General features: G+C 34.0%; 1 protein-coding gene across 1 annotated transcript in view; it reads left to right on the forward strand.

Moving 5' to 3' along the window:
• Positions 1–7,029, forward strand: part of LOC136029372 (serine/threonine-protein kinase minibrain-like) — an 83,711-nt gene extending 76,682 nt beyond the window's left edge. The window contains exons 8-10 of the mRNA XM_065707690.1: positions 1,619–1,991; positions 5,298–5,483; positions 6,287–7,029. Of these exons, the coding sequence (XP_065563762.1) occupies positions 1,619–1,991; positions 5,298–5,483; positions 6,287–6,702 (975 nt within the window). The 3' untranslated portion in view covers positions 6,703–7,029. The remainder of the gene's footprint in view (positions 1–1,618; positions 1,992–5,297; positions 5,484–6,286) is intronic.
• The last annotated feature ends 14,878 nt before the right edge of the window (positions 7,030–21,907 follow it).

Raw genomic sequence — 21,907 nt, forward strand, 5'->3', positions numbered from 1 at the left:
ATGGGATGCTCTCACTGTATTTTTTTCCTCATACACCCTACATATCCTGCATATCTTTCCGCATATCCATATTCCTAGTATGGTAATCAGGAGTCATAATAGAATTAATAGAAAATATGTCCACGTAATAGGCGGGCACATTCAAACGTTGATATATCAGTTTTAATAAAGGAAGATCGAGATCTCGTCATTCAAAGTGTTAATAAAATGGCAATAACAGTGAGTGTATCACTAAAATTACTCGTTCCCCCAAAAGATGGACTGCTTACTTCTAAATTGTCTGGATTCTTCTGTAACTGTTATAGAAGTTAGTCATCATCAAAAGATGGTAAGATAGCCAATCTTAGTCAGGTGCTGGAAAGTCTTGCAAAAATTTTTCATTAAAGCACATAATTTGCCCAAAGGGCACTCACATGTACAACGTAAGGTCGTATAATAGTGATTTAAATAATCTATAACACAGAATTTGCGAACAGATTATGAAAACGTGAAAGTAAACGTGGAATGTCACTTGCTGCTTTAGACGATACAATTTTACTACTTATTCAGAATCAAATTACAATCAACCATAAATCCCAGATGCCTTGTTTCAAAACCTTGATCAATAATTGCACCACAAAAACGAATATTGCTCATATACTTTGTCAACATCAGCACGACTAAAAATCATTGTATTTACTAAGATTAACGCCTAGAGAACCAAGGGTGGCAAATGTATTCAGGTAGCGCAGAACATTTTTTGTGTGAGCTATGAGATCTTAGAGGTTTGCATCTGCAATTGCTATTGCTGTGTCGTCTGCAAATGTTTTAAGACTTGCTACAGGAAGATCATATCTTTGTCATATCAGCAAACACTAGAAATAAAAGTGGTCCCAAGATTAATCCTTACGGGACTCCCCAGTTTACTTGTGATGCAGCACTTTTTTATGTCATTAATCACAACCTGCATCAATCTTCCATGAAAGTAGCACTGAAACCATAGAAGATAACTATCCCTGATACTCAAATCACCAATGCCATGCAGCAAAAATTGAAAATCATCCTTATTGAATTTTTTATTTTTTTTAAAGATAGAGATTGTTAACGGGATCTATCTACTTTCAAATCAATTATTGATACTGTTAACCAAATTATTTATTGAATGACTTGCTGAGTGGCCTTTTTAAATTCAAACTAGGTATCGCATAATAAGCCCAATGACTCAAGTTGTCCATATAGTTACCTATGCATAATTTTTATAAGAGAAAGTGTCGAAAAGAATGGCAGGATCGATATTGGTCTCTATTTATCCAATATTGCTTATTTTCACGCTTCCAGTGTGGTGTGATTCCTGCCTGCTTTAGAGCATCTGGAAATTGGCCTTTCTCCATTGAAAAATTAATCAAAAATTAAATACATAGTAATAGATATGGTACTGGAATGGTGCATAGAATGGTGCTGTTGAGTCGTATCCTCAGCTGAGCTGTTTTGTCTGTGTCTTAAGTGTTATGGATTGCGTAGAGAAGCAAAAGAAAGAACAGCCTATCAATGCAGGAAGTTTTTTTTTTCAAAAAGTATTTGAAGACTTTTAAACTCCATTCTTTTGCGACATCTGTATTTGCATTCTCTTTTATTTTAGATCGATCAGATGAATAAAATCGTAGAAGTTCTCGGAATGCCTCCTAAGCAACTGCTAGACACTGCCGCTAAAACAAGAAAATACTTTGACAAGCTGCCAGATGGTTCTTATGTTCTTCGAAAGTCAAAAGACGGCAAAAAATATAAACCTCCTGGCACAAGACGATTGCACGATACAATAGGAGTAGAGACGGGAGGTCCTGGTGGAAGAAGACTTGGAGAACCTGGGCATGGAGTCCAGGATTATCTTAAATTCAAAGATCTGATATTGAGAATGCTGGATTTTGATCCAAAAACTCGTATTACTCCGTATTACGCCCTACAGCATAATTTCTTCAAAAGAACTTCTGACGAAGGAACGAATACTGGTGTAGGTAAGTCACTTCATTACTAATTAAAGGAACGTAATGAACAGTGATGAAGGTCTTAAAAGAATAGTGGATGCGCATGAAATATTAATTATAGAATGTCTTTGGTGATTGGTTAATTAATTAATGCGAGTGCCAAAATTAATTAAAATCACTCAAAATCGATTGAAGTTTATTAATTAGCCTGTGCTTCTATAGAGTACTTTTCCTCGCCAATGCAATTAAAAGAGAAATACTAAATGGAGATTTTACAGAAGAGAAAAAAGACTTTGTTGTTCTGTTTCTGGACGAACTGAAAGAAGCAGAATATAACAAACTTACTGTAGGCTTTTTGTCGCAATACCATTGGTAATTAAACAATTGTCCAATAGCCGAGGAAAAAAATCGGGTAGGAAAGCAATAAAACAAAATTTACCAACTTGGGAAAAATCAAGATAGCCTAGACTACTAGGCTAGCTTGTTGCTGAAGATATTTGTTTGAAAACAAGAGAAGAATCTACTAATCAAAGAAATGCAGCACTTATAGAAAACCACTCGTTCAACAATTTGATTAATTTAATAAATAAGGAAACCAGAGAATTCATCACCCATCCTTTTCATAATTATAAAACAATTGTCTTTCAGCAGCCTTGGGAACTCACTCTGGTTTGAATTCTGTACAATATTCTGCTTCAAACTATTGCAGGCACTAGGACAAACATGACGGATAGAAAACTTTGATCGCGTAGTTACTATTCAAGGATTTCTAAACTGACATAAACTTATATTATGCTCTTAAACACATATTTTGGCACATAAACTTAAATAAGGTATTATAAAATTTCTCCAGGCCAAAAATGGGTAATATTGTAAATTCCACATTGCTGGACTTCACTGTAGAACGTTCGTCTACACCCGTCAGCACTCTAGCCACTTTATTTTGCAGTACTCTCTGGATGCAGATGAACTACGAACATTAGAAGACCATATAGTAATACAGTAGACTAATTCTGTATGTACAAGAGAGAAATAAAGTATCCTTAGGATAGTATCCGGGAAAATATGCTTAAGTTTTCTTATCGTTCCGAGGCTACGAGCGATCTTGGCAGAAATGTAACGAACATGATTCTTAAAGCTAAGGCACTCGTCCACTACAGCTCCAAGAACCTTCACTGATTTCGCACGTATGATGTTTCCACGCAACTGTAGCTGCTCAACCCAAGGATAATAATTAGGGCTTCTACCATATTACAAAGGAGCTTGTCTTGTGGTTTAACTTCAGCTTATTGTCTCTCATCCATTTTCAATGCATAGCATACCATATTTCAAAAGATTTAGCAGCTCCCTTTCTGTCCTAGCAGCCACCGTATAATGGGCATCAATGGCCGGTAAAATGGCTTTAAACGTGGAAACTTCCCTAGTTGACAGACTACAGCTTACCAGGCACTTGTTCAAATCCTAAATATATATAAAAAACAAAAGTTAAATACAAAAAGTATTATATACATAAAGTATTATACACAAAAAGTATTATATACATGTTTATATACAAAAGTATATAAAAAGGACCAGAACTGGTCCTTGGAGAGCGCAACATTTTATGCTTTTGTTACTTAATTTAAAATCCCCTATTTTAACGCACCAAGTCTCTTCATTCGGAAATGATCTCAATAACTGCTGTGAATTACTCCAAACACCATAATTCTCCCACTTTTTCACTAATATTTCATAATCCTCGCAGTTGGAGGGCTTACTTGATATATAAGAATACTGACGCAACTTTCAGATCACAGTCTGAATCATCATTAGCAAACGATATAAAATAGATTAGCTTGCTCGGTCGACATAACTTTCCTGAAGCCAAATTAAGTAGAACGTAAAAATGATTTTGATTAAAGAAACTTTACGATTCTCAATTATATTAAATATGTTAAGCATAAGTAGCGTAATCAATTATAAGGACAATAAAGTATAATTAAAACATGTTGGGTAAGAAGCAGATATTCGAGGGCAGCAGCCTCCTTCATATTCAGCTAAATTTCTGTTCATTTTAAGCTTCAACGTTTCTCCTTCAAATATCCTTTACCGTTTCTTTTTTTCTTTTTTTTTAAAGTCTAGCTTCAACCCCTTTAAGAAAAAAAAAAAAAAAAAAAAAAAACACTCAAATAAGGCTACATAAATAAAATTCCAATATAATGACAAGTAGTAGAACTCATTGGGCTCACTACCCGTCTGATGGGAGAAATAGAGAGATTACTCAAACCTGTGAACTAGACAAAGATGAGGTGTGAGAAGAAAAAATATAGAAAGCAAGTATTTCTTTCCAGCCAATTTTAACATTAGAAAATACACTAGCAAATGGTCAATTTAAATATTTACTGTTAATTAATATGCTTTTTATGATAAACACTTGAGGCGATTAGCAAATTAAAGAGTCAAAGCTTTATCTAACTTCCTAAAGTGTTGGTATCACCTGAACTGGCAAAAATACAGGATTTCTTTTAACTTCATTTACTTCTAGATAATCTTCGGAAAAAGTCTAATTTTATAACTAAATAAAAAGTTGATTTCTGAAAATTAGACTTGTACAGATTTACCGCTGAAAAAACAAAATAAAAAGAATTAAAACTTTATCTAAAAAACTTGTCCTAAAATGATAGTTCAGCCAATTTCTGACTTGCAGTTTTTCTTTTCAAGTTTGCTTCCTCATGTAAATTTGAGCAAGTGTTCTCATACCCGTATACGTAACTATGCGAGTATCTGGCTGATCATTTCCGTCGTTGAAAGCAGATTGAAATACTGGTATTAATCCTGTAGATGCTTAAAATACGAACAGCATTATGCTTTATACTAGGATACCTTTTTGAGGTTTTTGAATATACTCTGCTTACATAAAGATCACAATTTTACGTAATTTCAAACGAAATTAATGGAGTTATGTGATGTATCTTTACCATGCCAGATTCAGAAGAACAATCAAACTTGCTATAAAACAGAGGTAAATGACAGTAAATTTTCTTTCATAATAGAGTACATAGTTGAACGTATCTTTTTTTTGGGGGGGTGGGTGCTTTGGATGGACTTATCCCTGTAACAATGGTGTGCAAAAGAATGGTCGCTAGAATAGTCTGATTTCTGTTGGATTCTAGAGGACTGTACAACTTTTTAGCCCATCATAACACAAAAATTTTGAGATGCGCCTTTTCTTTATTGGATTTGACAATAAGCAGGTGTTGTAATTTGAGCTCTTTATATCATAAAAAATAGAATTTACGTGATAACATAATTGTCTTTAATATTGACATATGATCTTGAATAATGTGTTTGATTTAGGTGGATCCACGAACGTTAGCCCGGCGATGGATATTCAAGGAATACCGGGAATGCAGCCAGGACCTTCGAACCTTCCTTCTGGCACCAGCTTGACTCAGGTAACCTCTTCTGGTGGATTGCCTGGATCTCTTTCGTCAGCCATCTCCACTATGAATCAAAGTTATCTCCCGATCTCTCCTGCACCAGGTTGGTTATTGTATCTATTTGTGTACTGTTACAATGCATTTAGGCTTGTATTCAGGGGAATAAGTAATGTGAGATAGTTTGAGAGAAGCATAAGTTATGTAGAAGTAAATTGTTCAACTTCAATGTTGAAAGAACCATTCGCTCATCCTAAGGTTGCTTTTCGAGCAATCACTCCCAACCAGCGATGATTACCAGGGATTATTGATTGTCCCAGGCCATTGTCTGGTGGCTTCTGTAACATATTGTTCGTCCAAGGCATTATAATATCGAATTTGCGTGAGTTCGTCCTTCCAAGGTAAGAAGAAAGAAAATGAAAACAGAGTCGCCCGACCACCACATGAGCCGAAGTAATTTTATATCTGCTTCTTTTGTTCTCGTTTCTCTTATTAGACGTAGTTTATCTAAGATTCAACTTTGAGGGACTGTTAGTGCGCACGTGTGCAAAGTTAAATTCTGTATAAAAATTTACTAACCTAGTTTCGTATCTGTTGAGTACCACTTTATATATACTGTATATACTATATATATTATACTGTATGAATGTTCGGTATTTCAAGCACAATACCCAGCATATTTTGTTCATATAAAGAAATAAACTGTGTCGTATCTCCCTTTAGATTCTAAGTTATTTGGTAACAGCTTTGTATTTTTGTATCAACTTGGATTTGAAAAGAAAACAGTTAATCCACAACCCTGGCTTTTAACTACGTTTTATCTCTCCGTCTATATTTTCTATGTGCTTTTCATTCTTTCCGTCGACATTTTTTCTGTATTTTATCCAATACTTAGATATTTTCTTTTAGGTATTGGTAGCGGAATATCAAGTCGAGCTCGATCTGATCCAATACAGCTTCTACAATTCACATCAGCCGTTGGGTATAATATAGCTGTACCGACAGCTATGGATTGTGACCCCCAGAGACCAACTATACAACGAGTGATTGGGCATCCTCATCCCCAAGCGAGGTCACGTTACTCGCAACCAGGGCCTTTACCAATGGACCCATATATTCCTACAACCGAGCCACCGATATACCATAATCAACCGGCTTATGCGAACCTAAGTGGACTACCCCAGAGTGTTTCTTCACCCTCGTATTTTGGTAGTAGTGCTTTTAATTTCCAAGTGGGTAGTCAAAATCAGGGACAGAATAACGGTGAAGAATCACCTATGCATGGTGTTATTATACAGACAAATCCCTTGACCAGTCATGGATAGAAATAGGCGAGTTTTTGAAAATGCATGTTTTGGACCTCTTTGAGACGACCAGTATTGCTCAATATAGTGATTTGAAGAGAATGTGTATTGTCAACCCTGGTTTGTCTACCATTCGTAACTTTGTAATCTTTTATTCTTCTCTTGGTTTTGAATAGTTTTCAAGAGTGTAAAGGTATCTAGATTAAGTTTTTGTTATACGCCGTGTCAAACAATACGGAAATCCTAAAACTATTAAGTAACTACAGTATGTTTGTGTACCGAAAATGGGTTTCTATACTTAAAAAAGACGAAAAAAAAAACACGAAAAATATCCTCATCATAACTAAACAGTACTGGTAATGAAAGGCCTAGATACCCGGACCCCGACTCTGCTTTCTTTTAGACCCAGATCAAGGGTTCTAATGTATTTTGAACAGTACTCAGAAAAGGGTTGAAAAGGGTTGTTCAGAAAGGTTTTTTTTTATGCCAGTTATAATCACCATGAAAAATAATGTATTTGGTACTTGTTTCTTCTCTGCAACATCTATTAACTCGAATACCAAACTTCTTCTTTTTTCTATACATATTTGCTCATCAAAATTTTCAAATTTCAGGCGCAGAAATTGAAAAAATTGCCACAACTGTGATTTTATTATTTTTATTATTATTATTATTGAAGTAGCACCGTATTACTGAAAACTAGTTGGGATGAATGTACCCATAGGAAACAGCACAATCTAAATTTAATATTAATTCTAAGTAGAAGCTCTGCTATCAGCGGCAATTATGTTTTGATTAGACATTGTTACTGGTCTTCTTTTTTTCTGGGGGTTGAATGTTCATTGTCGTCATTTTTAAAGTATGAATTTTGGAATATCGAAATGGTGATCATCAATTAAAATACTGTACATTGGAAAAAATAATATTTCAACACGTGCGTTAATTCACCCTATATGCAATGGACACAAAGCATGAAACAAAAAAGTTTCTTACAGGGATGTCACGTATTGCCGGAAGGGGGGGGGGGCAATGCTTTCAGCCAGTCAGTAAAATAATGATTTTTTTAGGTAGATAGGCTGTTGGAAATAAATTATGCAAAATCAATGGAAACATATCGGTCTAAGTCAGAAAAAGAGTTATTTTAATAGTAATATCACCCAAATCAGTTAGTAAAAATGACCAACTTTCCTTCGCCTCCCCCCCCCCCAATTTTGCCTAGTGACACCTCTGGTTTAAGATATAAGGGTTTCCCTTCTATTGATAACTTTAATGATCCGAAAGCATATAAAAGTTGTAATTTTAAATCGTGACTTAAAAATTAGGCAAAAATGCGGGAATTGATACAAGAACCTGTTCGTGTTGAAGTTAATTGACAATTTATTGTGCTACCCTAAAATTTTTAGATAATCTTGATAGAAACTGAAGAACTACTAATAACTTATTTTATCAGTTTAGAAAAGAAAAGTGTTTCATTTCGTGTGTTATCCTCTTTACCAACTTGAACTGTTCATGGCTTTGAGTACTGCCAGATACATTACAGGGTAATATGTAGAAAGGTAAGAAAAAGGATTTCTACTATTTCGAGCTTATTGATCTGGGTATTACAATGAAAGATATAAATCGTGATAATTTGGACATATATATAAATAATCCTCGGATATGGCGTGTATCCTCTTTATGTCAAGAAGAATAAAGCATTGCAGTATAATTTTCAAAATAGCTCAGTATTAAATATAATTTATTATCTCATCTGTAATATTTCTCCATGATTAAAAAATTTGGGAAGCTGAAAAGCAGCGGGTCTTCACAAATAATTCACTTTTTGACTGTAGTTAATATGGCTGTTATAGTCTTCTCTTAGATTTTTTTTTCTTATGAAGAGTAGAAAATCTTATTGCTATAAATAAGAATGATTTGTCTTTCCAAGGGAGTTTGTGGGTTGTTGTAAAGTTTTTATATTCTAATTGTAAATTGCAAACAGGATTAATTACGTTTTAAGTTGAACTAGAGAAATGGGTTTTGTGAAACTTAGAGCTGATTAAGTCTTCTTGATTTTTAGTCAATTTTTTTGGCCTGGCCCGTTTTCTATTCTCTCTCTCTCTCTCTCTCTCTCTCTCTCTCTCTTTCTCTCTCTCTCCTCTCTATCTTGTTTTACTGCAAATATTTATTAGGAAGTTACCTTCGGGAATAATTTATATGAACTAAAAGTGTAATTTTGAAGAGTATCTTCTGTAATGCCTTTACAGTAGAAACCACTTCAGGTAGTGATACATTGTATAATATCAGTAAGCTAATAAACCACGTAACGTACTATAAATCTAAGTAAATATTGATATATTCACCAAAATATATCACTTTCATTAGTTTCACTGTTTTAATTAGAAATTAATCCAGATTTCGGACATTTTCTCAACATCTTCATATAAATTGGGGGATTCTGAAAGTATTTTAATGTATCATTCTAGTCCCCCCTCCCCCCTATTTAACTGTTTGGTCCTAGACATGAGCTTAATTTTTATTGCATTCCTATTCTTGGTGTTCTGTCTGTTCGTTTTTTTTTTTTTAGGTGTCTCTTTCTCTTGAAGACAACTGAAAGCGAAATGTCAAGTGAACATTTTGTTTTTACAAACTATTTTAAGTTAAAAAAAAATAATACTAATAATCTGATGTTCTCTGTAGGAGGATCCTTGTTTTTTTTTTTTTTTCTTTGTTTATTGTAAAATAAGCTGTCTTTCACAAGTCGCCAGCTAAGTGCCCATGGTTTAACGTTGGTGCTTTTTTTGTAAATATATAGTAATTCCAATCTTGACAGCAGTAATTCAATAGGTGTTAAGTAACGAAATCTGTTTTGTCGGTAAGCGAGAAAAAGCTGAAAATTAGTTGGGCATGTATTTCTCCTACTTGAAAATTTCGCGGACCAATCTGTAAAAGGGTGTGGTGTAATCTGGATCTGACACAAAAAAAAGACACTTAACACCTTTGAATTATTGCCCATAGTTTATATAGTGTACTTTCTTTTGTTTTTTGTGATGTCCGCAATGTCTGATTGAAATCGAAAATCCCTTGTACTTGAACTTTCGAAAATGAGGCTAAGCATAAAGTAGAAAATTTTACTTGTTTCTAGGCAAATTTTGGTGACAAGGTACAGATTTCTGCAAAAGCCTTAAGAACCAACAAAAAGAGTTAAACACTGTGAATTTTGATCTTTAGGGTCTGCAAAAGTTCCTACTCTGTAAAGAACAATAAATTTGTTCGTAAGAACGTTTTTGTGGAAAGGGGGGTAAGATGGGTATTACACTTTAAAGTTTCTGGAAAGGTTTTGAACATTATAAAACCTAAAAAGTTGGAAAAGCTTTGGTAGTTTGGCCCAAAAACTCCGTTATAAGATACAACTCTATTATCTTCCATTTTATATTTTTGGCTTTAGAAATCAAATAGATAATTGTATTATACTAGTTTAAGTGTCTCACAAAATATGCTCTGTGAGAAAACCTTACATAAGATGTAATTCTTTAATCTTCCTTCTTCCATTTCCCTTTTAGACTTTAGAAATCAAATAAAAAAAATGTAAAGCTCATTAAAAAGTCTTCTAAAATTTACCATATGAAAAAATCAAACAATTAGAAGTAAAAAATTTATTAAGAATAAACTAAGATGGGCTAGGAAGAATTCTCGATTTTGTATCTGAATCCTAGGATTTACTGGTTTGAGGTTTCGTAAGCCAAATAAATTGAAGTTAATGCTTCCAATTTAGACTGTTACCAAATTACTTGATAAGTGTCAGCATTTTCCGATAAGCATCGGTAAACGCCCAGTGTGAGCAATGAATTCGTCAGTGGACTTACCCATGGTACCAGAGGCGTGAATTTTTTTCGGGGGGGGGGGGGGGGGGTGTAAAAAAGTTTTTTTGGGATGGGGTGAAAGATTTTTTCGGGGGGGGGGGGTAACAAAAAGAAAACTAAAAAATGTTTTTATATTGATTTTTCTTACGTTTTTTACTAATCGGACAAACATTTTGGGGAGGGCTTTAAACCCCCCTAACCCCCTCCCTCCCCTGTGGATACGGCTTTGCATGGCACGCAGCTACTTGTTTCAGCTGCATTCGAACACCTTACAGTACTAAACTTCCAATGCGAGAAATCCCGGTATTTCAGGCCTCAGTTATCATTAATCATAATTGATTATTTGTTATCATTTTTCGTTTCAAGGCAGCGCATACCACACAGTTGTAAGCATTTCATTTTGCTGTGAAGGGAGAACATACTACATTATTAACCTCTTACGGATTATTATAAACCCGCTTATTGTTATTAACTTTGAGCTTATTATTAGCCTTTTTTTTAATAGATTATAAACGAAACTTTAATAGATAATAAACTCTATTTTAGAAGCTTTTTTTTTCGTTATCTGCCGTTTAAGACTGAAGGCAATAATGAAGATAATTTGATTCCTGAGAAACAAACCCCGTTATTCATCTCGATCCTCTTTTGAGACTTGTCAAACATTAAATGTATTCTTCCCACAGAGAACAGACGCGTGGAAGTTGCTTAATGTCCCATTATTTGGTGTCTGATTTTGTAAGGTGTTTCAATGCAGCCTGCCTAACTTGGATAAGAGTTTTGACATTTGAAATCAGGGACGAAATTTTTTTTCCAGTATAATAATAATAATTTATGTATGCCCTCTTTACATACAAAAGATGTACACAGAGGAGTATGGAAAGAAAACTGAAAAATATAAAAGTTACACTTATGATGAAAATCAGTAAATCATAGCTGTTTTTTTCTGCAAAGTATCTATATCTGTTGTAAAATGTCAGAATTGGCCAAAATGAAGTAAATGCAGAAGTGCATATTCAGATTTTTTTTCTCTGACTTCTCATCATTTTACATTAGAAAATCCTATGATTTACTAATGTTTGGTTCTTTGCAACAAGATGTATATACCAAAACATATACTTCACTTTATTTGATTGTCTCTTGTAACCCTTTGTTGAATCAGTTTTCGAACTATTAACTAATTGTACCATATGAACTAGCTTCTAAGATTCTTTCTTATCTCATATAGATTGTGAATATTCAGTGTTTACTTAATACTTGGCCTAAAGGTAACTTTTTGCTTATTTTCCCCGAAAATTACTGTCTAATTTTGCACATTACCATTCAAAATTAGATGTATTAATACACGATAAGACTTATCCAAACTGCCTTCAAAAAAGGTATAGGATATCCTTCGATGAGATAATTCGTTGGAGGAGGAGGGGACCACAGTATTGCCAATTGACGGATATTCAGGGAGGACAAGGGTATATTTTTAACAGAAAAGGAATCAAATATTCATTTTTTTTTTTAATTCTATGGGAGGGGAAATCCCCTCCCCCGACCCCCTCTATTTTTACTTTCCTGGGGTACTGTTGTGTAGCAAAACAAAATATATTTATATAAGTATAATAGAGTTGACTATTATAAAATCTCTAAGTGTTAAAGGTACTTAGTTCCGATGTTTGATAGCTGCATTGCAGTGACCACGGCTAGAATAAAAAAAAAACAAAAAAAAAACTCAACAATATTTTAATTGAAACGTAACAGTTAGCTGGAAGCTAGTTCGTTGTATGTTCAAGAGCATTTTCGATAAAATATGAAGAAACTGGACCTGTTGTAAAAGCTTCTTATATACTGATTAATATGGGTAATGCTAGGGCACTACCTGTATCAGATTTGGGAATTAGTTTTGCTATCGGATTGGCTGGGGATTGACACATAGTTCAAGAAATTTTCTTGAAGTACACCTGTGCAACGGGGGAAGGGTTTATCCCTGATCTGCCCCGGCAAACCGTTTCCGGAGACGATTACGGCCTGAGTATGTAACTGATTTCAACCCTCCACCACTCTCCAAAGGGTTGGTATTGTATGTACCCATGACATAGAAAAGCACTTGACGGATAAGATATAGTTCGTAAAACATGAGGATTATTCTGAAGTGCTCAGTACACTTTTGAGGCATAGCTTACCATTCTTCGGTACTTAGTATATCACCCTTCGATATGGTACAAAGTGGTCCGTCCACTGGCCAATTATTACTAAATTAACCTGGTAATTGGAAAAGACTGCACGAGTTATTATTGACGTTTGATTGTCTACTTTAATATAAATTCATTTTAATATACTATGGACGCGAGGGGATGGGTAAGTTCGATTAAACTTAAAACATGCCATTTACATGTTAAATGTTGGAAATTATAGACGGCATGGGACTTTTTAAGATTTCGTGAAGGACCCTGCAAATCAGCTGGATTAGATTCTACCTGATTTAATATTTGTGCTGTTGGCATCCCAAATCATACTTTTAATGATAATTAGAACTTTTCTTATATAGCTGCAACTTATAGTTAAATTAGCGCTGAGCTATTATTGCAAATACATTTCAAACCGTTTTTGACTATAGTTATGTAAGGTAAAACTCATTTTTTAACCCAAGCATTAAATATTGTTGGTCTTAATATAAGAAACTGATTTATGGACAATACTATAGATAGTGTATCGCTACTTACGATACCAATGTTTGGAGAAATTTCGCTTCAAATTTTTTAAGCATAGCTTTACATAAGCGATTTGGCATACACGTAAGCATAGCTCTCAGACAGCGGCTTCTCATTAAATAGATTCATTTGTTTGTCGCTTGATGTTGCCCCATAAATTGTCGATCTCATTTCTTTTTTTCATCCAGAGTTTAAATTTGTATATAATTATACATATTCGTATATTACTGTATAGTTTATTTTGTCAACAGAATCGCAAAAACGCCGTAGTCTGATTGTATTTTTCCTTATTATTCTTTAGCTGTTTTTATTGTCTTTTATTTTGTATCTCATTTATTTTAGTTCTGAAGCTATCGTAAGTGCTTGATTTCGTGTTTTTGACCATGTCCCATTATGAAAGTATGGTGTACGAGGAATCCCGTGGGCAACTGCAAAAAAGAAGGAATTTTCTTTTGTCTTGGTAGAGATTATTTTTTCTGTACACAAAACCATCACCGCATTCAGGCGCGTATTTGAGAATTGGGGGGGGGCTTCAAGCCTGGCCTTATACAAATGCTGGATTAAATATGCCGTCAGTTTCGTTATGTTTCTTATCAGGTCGTCAAGTTTCTTATAAGTTTACTGTATATTCCATGCAATCATCCTTTTTAAGGCCTTTTTTTGTATTTACCTCTCTCCCCCCCAACCCCCCTCCTGTCCAAATCAATTAGTGCAATTGTGTCTGATAGCGTATATAAACTAGTTCTTGTTTTGGCACATTTATGGCTGACCAATTACAGTGGAAATTTTCGTTCGTTCGTAAGTCGTTGAGAAGTCAACATCAGGATGACCTTTACTAGTTCAATAAAACCTTATCCTAAGAGATATTCATACGCAACAATTAAGTTAAGTCTAAATTATGAATTAAATAAAGCCAGTCATATTTATAGAATGGTTTTAAGGTTCGAAATTTACCCGTTAAGATCTATTTCTCCTACGGAGGAGGCTTTATTCTTAACACACCTTTTATGAGGAAAAATGTCAACTTTCCAGGAGAAGGAAGAAACTGATTGGGTATAATCGTTTGTCACATTCTTTTTTCCCATATTTGCTGAATTTAAAGGTTATTATTAGTTTCTTTTTTTCTTTTTTCTTTTTTTTTTCAGAAACATCATAGTGAATATGAATATCAACCCTTAAACATCTGAAAAATTGTGTGAAAACTCAGGGGATCGGAGAAATCGGACTGCATTTTTGAATTATGCGTGAACACTGCCGAGCTTCTTTTCAACAGATATTTATTTAATTCGAAAATTCGCAATTTTTTAAAAAGCTTTTAAAAATTGTGAATAATGGGAACATTCAAATGTATCTACGAGTTTGGCTCAAAACTATTTTAGAATCAAAGTTATTTTGGCAGAAGTATATTAAATCAAAAGCCAAAATAAAAAGAAAAAAAAATGAATAAATTGTATATAATCAATATAATGATACTGATTTGTAAATAACGGATGGAAAAAATTACACGTTTTTTCGTTAACTTGTCACTTTCTAAGCGAATGAAAAAAAAAAAAAACTATTTTCTATGGAATTTCATGGAGAGGTACTAGTATTTTTCAGCTTAAAACAAACATACGGTTTATTCCGGCTGGGGATATGTTTTTAAAACTATGTTTCAGTATATATATATATATATATATATATATATATATATATATATATATATATATATATATATATAGCTTTCACCAATTCTGTGGAGCTTAAAAAAAACTGCATACTGAAGAAACATTGGCTAAACTTTGCCAAACTTTACCGTATCTACAAATAGAGAAATAAAATAAATCTTGAGAATGTTGTAAATAACATAATTTCCATCATCGACAGACCTCATTGCCGGTGGGGCCGAGAACACAGGTACCCTTAAATTTGCTTTATCTTGCCTTTGACAATGAAATTAAAACACATTAAGATTAAGTAATTCGATAAAAAGGAAATGTTTCAACTTTGGTAAAAGGAGAACACAAAAAAAAGAAAGTACTTTCAAGAAATAGTTACGTGAAAATACGTGTCTACTTAAATTCATGGAGATTATTGTCTTGGTGTTTATTCCTTTTTGAAATATTTCCGTATGGCATTCTCTATCTTCTTTATATATCTTGTCTATTCAGCCTCATTTTATTACTTTATTTTTTCTTCCTTTTTTTTCTTCCTCAACTTCCGAATATTTATTTTCTTAAAGAAAATTTGCAACTTTAATTTGTATTATAAATAATTGGCAATTTGCGACTCTGTTGTTTTGTGGTATTATTTTCGGGAAATGCATATTTGTTTTTGTTCTTTTTACATGTATTCTGTTACGTATTGTATTTTTTTTCGGTTCAATGTTTCATTTCCTGCCAAACGCGAACTATGACAGATTGTATTATACTGTAAGAAATAAATATGAGATTGTTTCTATGTTGCTTTAATGTAAACACACCACGTTTGATCAGGGTTACAATTGTCCAGGCAATATAAAAACTAATTTTGCTACAGGGGGAGGCAGGGGGGTACCACAAGTAGGAATAGATATATTGTGTTGAAAATATACGAAACAATATAAGGAACTAAAAACACTTATTTTTTTTTTTGCTAAAGAGGGGGGTGTATAGTTTGAAAGATCTTCTTCGGGTGTGCATGCTATGGGTTGAAGAAAAACAAATTACTTGAGAAATTGTCACAAAACCACGATGATTAAAGCTAAAGTCACGTCTTCGTTTGGCTTTTTTTTTTCTCTACAAAATGATCAAACTTATTTTCAACCGTTCAAAGAAGCTGTGGTACAGCGACTTCGCTTTTTTGAGCTATTTCAAATGTAAAATCAGTTGAAAATCACAAATTCTACATATTCCGTCAACAATTGTGTGACTCCAAATTTATTCACTGTCTAGCAAATTAGCTAAGAGTCTGATAAGCAAATTCTAGGATCCCCTTTCCAAAAGAAGTTAGAGAGCATAAAATACTTCCTGGTTGATGCTGTTTTAGCTGTCGCTGTACTTATGATCCTTGCTTATTTTTTATTATTTCTTGCTTATTTTTTATTATTTTGAATATCTGCTTGTTCTGTAGTAGTAGTATAAATTTATTATCCAAAAGAAATAACAGAGACAAAATCAATCGGTAGCACACGAAACGCATCGCTTGCGAGGGTGTGCTACTAACAAAGAAGAACAAAAAAATAGAAGAGAAAAAAAAATAATAAAAACAAAGAAAAAAAAAGCGAGTTTATCTATAATAAGCAGAAGGGTAAAACCGTGTACCGAGAAAAAAACTTACATAAATAATTCATACACAATAAAACAACGTAATATCATGATCCCAAAGCGAAAAAAACAAAAAAAAACAAAAACAATTATTGCCAATAATAAATCCATCAATCTCAATCTATTTCAAAGATATACCTACGAAGCAACCCCACACGCAGCTTGGTTTTGAATTGATTAATGGGCAATTCTTTGGTACTTCGAACAAGCTTATTCCAGAGCTTAGCCCCTCTATAAATAACTGAAAAAGCAGTCCTACTTGAAACTAGGCGAGAAACGTCAATATCTCCACTTGTTGGAATTCTGTGACCATAAACATTAGATCTTTCCCGAAAAATTCCTGTAAAACATTCTGGAACACACCCATAATAGTACTTATACACAAAATCCAGTGTATAAAAATCACGCAATCCGGCTGCAGGCATTATATTAATCACACTACATTGACCTGATCGAATCCTGGTTCCCTATTCCACAAAATGATCTGATGGCATTATTCTGCAGTACGTGGATTGGGCGAAGTATTGAGGGGAATGTTCCAAGCCATACAGACGAACAATACAAAATATACGGATGTATCAGAGAAAAATATAATAACCATAAAACATTTGAAAGAAAAAAGTGTTTTAATTTACGGATAATCCCTAAATTCCGCGATAGTATTCTACTTATAGCTTTTACATGGTACTTGAAATGATAAAATTTCGTCAATAATAATCCCAAGGTACTTAACGGAACTTGACCTCTTAACAATTCCCTTCGTTGAAGCTATTTTTGTAATCCAAGGATAATAATTTGGGGATGGTTTATCTTCAACCAAAGACATGTCATAGTCATTGCTGCTTTACTTGTTGAAGTAAGTTGTTGTTCAGTTGAAGCAACACACATCAATGTCGCATCATCAGCAAATAAGGGTCTAGTGATCCTAGATCCCGAAGATGCAGGATCAACTAGATCCCTAATTCTAGAAGTAGTTGCAGAACATTAATAAAGATAAAAAAAAAGAGTAGGACCTAACACAGAGCCCTGGGGGATACCAAATTTGACAAGACTCTTACTTGAAGAAAATCCATTAATGTGAACATACTGCTCTCTATTTCGGAGATAATCACAAAGCAAAGCTAAAGTAGCCCCTCTTAGTCCATAAAATTAAAATTTTCGAAGTAGTAATTGGTGGTCTACAGTGTCAAATGCCTTAATCAAATCAAGAAACAAACCAGCTACTCTAAGCTTATTGTCAAGAGCTCCATTGATTACCGAAGTTATATATGATAATGCCATCTCTGTGGTTCTCCCCTTCCTGGAGCCAAACTGAATTGGATTTAACAGCTTATGCAGTTCCAAATGATCATAAACTCTAGTGTTAAAACACTTCTAGCACACGAGAAATAACAGGTAAGACCGAGATAGGCCGATAATTTCCAAGATCATTCTTATTACCGCCTTTAAAAACAGTAATCTTAGCAATTTTACAGCAATCAGGAAACGTTTCCCCGTTTCAAGCACAAATTAATGAGGGAAGTAAGAACATCAACAACACAAGGAAATGCTATTTTTAACACCAGAAGATTGAGTGAATCACTACCTGTCGATGTATTTTCCATCCCAAAGATAATTTTCTCTACTTCGTCACGAGAGAAGGGTTTCATATACATAGAAATATCAATTGGAGTCTTCATAAAAAAAACTCCAAGGGAGGATCATCATCAGAAGATACAATACGGGAAGATAAATCTACGCCACTATTAGCAAAATGTTTAGAAACAGCATCACAAATCTCTTTTGGTTTCTTTGTTGGTAGGCCATTCTGCATTACTACTTCATCGGGAATAATAGAGTTTTTTTGTCGATATCCCACTTTTAATTATTTTCCATGTTTTTGCAGAGTTACCACAAGTCTCAATGAATTTATTTTCGAAATATTATTTTTTTACATTTCTCAGTAATTTATTCAGGGCATTCCTATAATTTCTATAAATTCTTAAGCAAATCGGATCCTTCCCGTTATTTAAGGAATTCTTATAAAGTTGATCTCTTTTATTAATGCAACACAACAAGCTAGGTGAGATCCATGATTTCTTAGGATTATTTTTCTTTAATGGCGAACGGACCATTATACATGTTTTTGTCACTAACAAGATCAGTTTATTATAAAATCTTTGAAAACTCGTATTTATATCATCCGAAGATCGACCAAATTATTCCAATCGACTTCTGCAATTCTCTTCAGACTTCTGAATTATAATGCACTGCTACCCCAATGTCATAACCCCGATGCAGCTGCTCCGTAAATATACCCACCAAAATCTACATTCGAAGCTTCCAGAGTATTAAGACGGCTAATGCTTCGGGAACCCATGATCATAATTATCCATTGTCATTAAATTAAAAAAAAAAAAAAAATCTCGGTACATGGTTTCAATAAAAAATAAAAATAACAAACAGACACAAAAAAAGAAAAACAAATTGAAAAACAAAAATAATCCACTTCAACACACTAATAAGAAAAAGAACAGGCCATGAAAATATTGCCTGTAACTCATTCATGCATAAAGCTCAAGCTCCTAACGCAACGGCTAACAGCTTAGTAACAAACACAAACCCCAACATCATAAGATCACTTAAAAACTAACTTAACAAAACTTCAATAAGAGTTAATGAACCAAAATACACAAATTACGGTATCAACAGACCCTTTGCATTGTACCAAAGCACTTTAGCTACAGTGTTATTTTTTTATACAAATAACAGGGGGTAAGGTAGGGGGTACCCAGCATTCCACTCCTTTACCCACTAGACATTTACGGATACCCAGGAGTTCCTTGCGCACAATACGCACACGAAGCGAAACATGATCACCAATAAAAACATTCTTATAAATGTTGAACTGTTTCCCTTTAAGTTTTTCGAAAATAATTTTATTGCGATTTTCTTCAATGAAAGATTGGCTGACTACTGAATTCATTTCCTCATTACATTTATTAATCATCTCCGATTGGCCCTCCACAATATTCTTCAAAACCAGAAGTTCAGATTAAACTGTTGCAAGTTCATTCTCAAGCACATTATTTTTATTTTCTATCGATGTAACACGATTGGTCACTGTACTTATATCAGATTTTATCTCCAAGACATTACGTTGGACTGTCTCAATGTTTGTATTTATGGACTGCACCATTTCCAGAATTTTAATAATATTCTCAGCATTTGTTCTCTGACAATCAGTGAGAACGCTACCATCAGAATTATTTGTCGAATTCATCACAGGGTCCGATAAGTCCGCTTCAGTTCGGTTACGTTTACCGCTGCCTTTCTTTCCTATAGTAATGGTATGAAAATTAGACTATTCGCCTACCTTTATATGAACTATATTTACCCACGCTAGTTCCCAGCGTGCAATGTACATATGCGTTAAAAGGGCACGTCTTACACCCAAATAAATAACTTTCTTAAAACAGAAATTGCTGGCCAAAATTTACAGGATGCATGAAACTCATTCTTATCCAATTATCAATTAAAGTTATATCAAGCTATCGCGAATATTCACAGAGTCAATGTAAAATACGTTGAGTTTAGTTTAGTGAGTAACCATCCCAACATTCAATAGATCACAATCATAACTGAGTCATTCGGAATTGAATTTAACCAAGGCAATAAATTTCAAGAAGATTACTTCTTGAGATTCACTTTTCTTAAGTCTGGGGAAAGAAAATATTATTATCAAATGCATTTTATTACAGACAAAGTTGAATAGGCTTATAAGTAAAAATGAAACAAGTTCCTCTTTTAAGTCGCAAGTTCCTCTATTTAAGAAACAACTTATGACGAAATTCGTCTTTTACAGTTTCATATTACTTTTGTGCCAGTTTAAAATGTTGTTTTAATTCTTTGTTTGGTTTGAGACTTAAAACTAATCAATTCGTTTCCACGAATCATTAACGACAAATTTTAGTTGGTTGATAATTGTCAAACAGAAAAATGTTGGAAACAACTGACAGGCCGAAAAGGCAACACCTTAGGCGATAAAACATCTGGGTCAATGATCTAGTGTACAAACACTTGTAACTGGCAAAATTCTGCTTAGAGGATGGCGTTATTTAAGTTACAAGTGTCATCCATAACAATGACGACTTTGCCATAATATTTGGCGTTGAGTTCATCAAGGCCTTCAGACGATTTGCAGGCATAAGTTCATCCTCACCCTCCTAGCTGGCTGTTTCGTAGAAAAAATTTCTCAACTACATCCATGGCTATTCATAGAGTTTGTCCATTCAACCTATATTTGCACCGACATTTTTAACCTCTGCAGTCATTAGGTCCAGTGTATTGGACTAATGTAAGAAAAAACGTAGGAAATTCCCCGCCAGCGAAAGCCATAAAAAATTGCCCGAGTTGTGGTCCTCTCAAAATTTCTATTGATTTATTTGGGGATATAGGAAAAGAGGGGGTGGCTAGTTGCCCTCCGATAAGTTATGACTCTAAAAGGGCACTAGGATTTCTGATTTCCGATCCAATGAGCCCTCTTTGAAGGTTATATAATCACCCATTCCATAAAAACCATACATGTTAACAATGGGAAACTAGTATAAATCATAGGCCTTGCTCTGAGGGCTTTGGGGGGGGGGTTTATCACCCTTAAAAACTAACGGACCTTTCAACTATTTTTAACAAAATGGCAAAATCAAATTTTGATTGAATGTGTTTGGGGAAATGATCGATGGGAGGGGGTAAGATCTGGTTGCCCTCCAATCACCTTTGGTAAGTAAAATGGGCACTAGAACTTTTAATTTCCAATCGAACGAGATCCTTCTGAGGTTTTCTATGACGACTCCTTCTATACGAATTGCGTTGGTCAGACAAAAAAAAGAACAATAATACATTTTGACCATATTGCTCTTTCTTTAAAAAATTTCCAACTGACAGAATTCATCCTGGGTGCTTAGCTTTTGTTTTGATTCCAAACCATCAACAATCCAAATTTTTCTTTTCGTTAACTTTTCATTTTCAGTTCGTAATACTCGATAAATAGAGACATGTTTTGCCTGACTATTCGAAGCCAGAAGTGAGAGCTAAAGAAAAAGATTCCTGCTTGCCGCTATTATCCTGACTATAGCATAAAAGCTAGGAAAAATAAAATCTTTTATAAATGAAATAATTTAAATTTGCAAAGATTTTCAAGAATATTAGCAGATAGTTGTCTTTTGGAAAGAGCAAGCAATTCCGAAGAATACAGTATAAACTGTAGAAAGCAGGTAGTTAAGTCGATTTGGTGTTAGATAAGCTGTTTTACCACTACTTTAGTGACATTTTTTTATGTGATAAGATTCCAAAAGGTGTTTATTCTACGTCCCAAATTTCTAAAATATATCCATTATTTGCCCTATTATGTCATTATGTCCCGACA

Source organism: Artemia franciscana, chromosome 7 (genome assembly GCF_032884065.1).
Source record: "Artemia franciscana chromosome 7, ASM3288406v1, whole genome shotgun sequence".
NCBI classification, from domain to species: Eukaryota; Metazoa; Arthropoda; class Branchiopoda; order Anostraca; family Artemiidae; genus Artemia; species Artemia franciscana.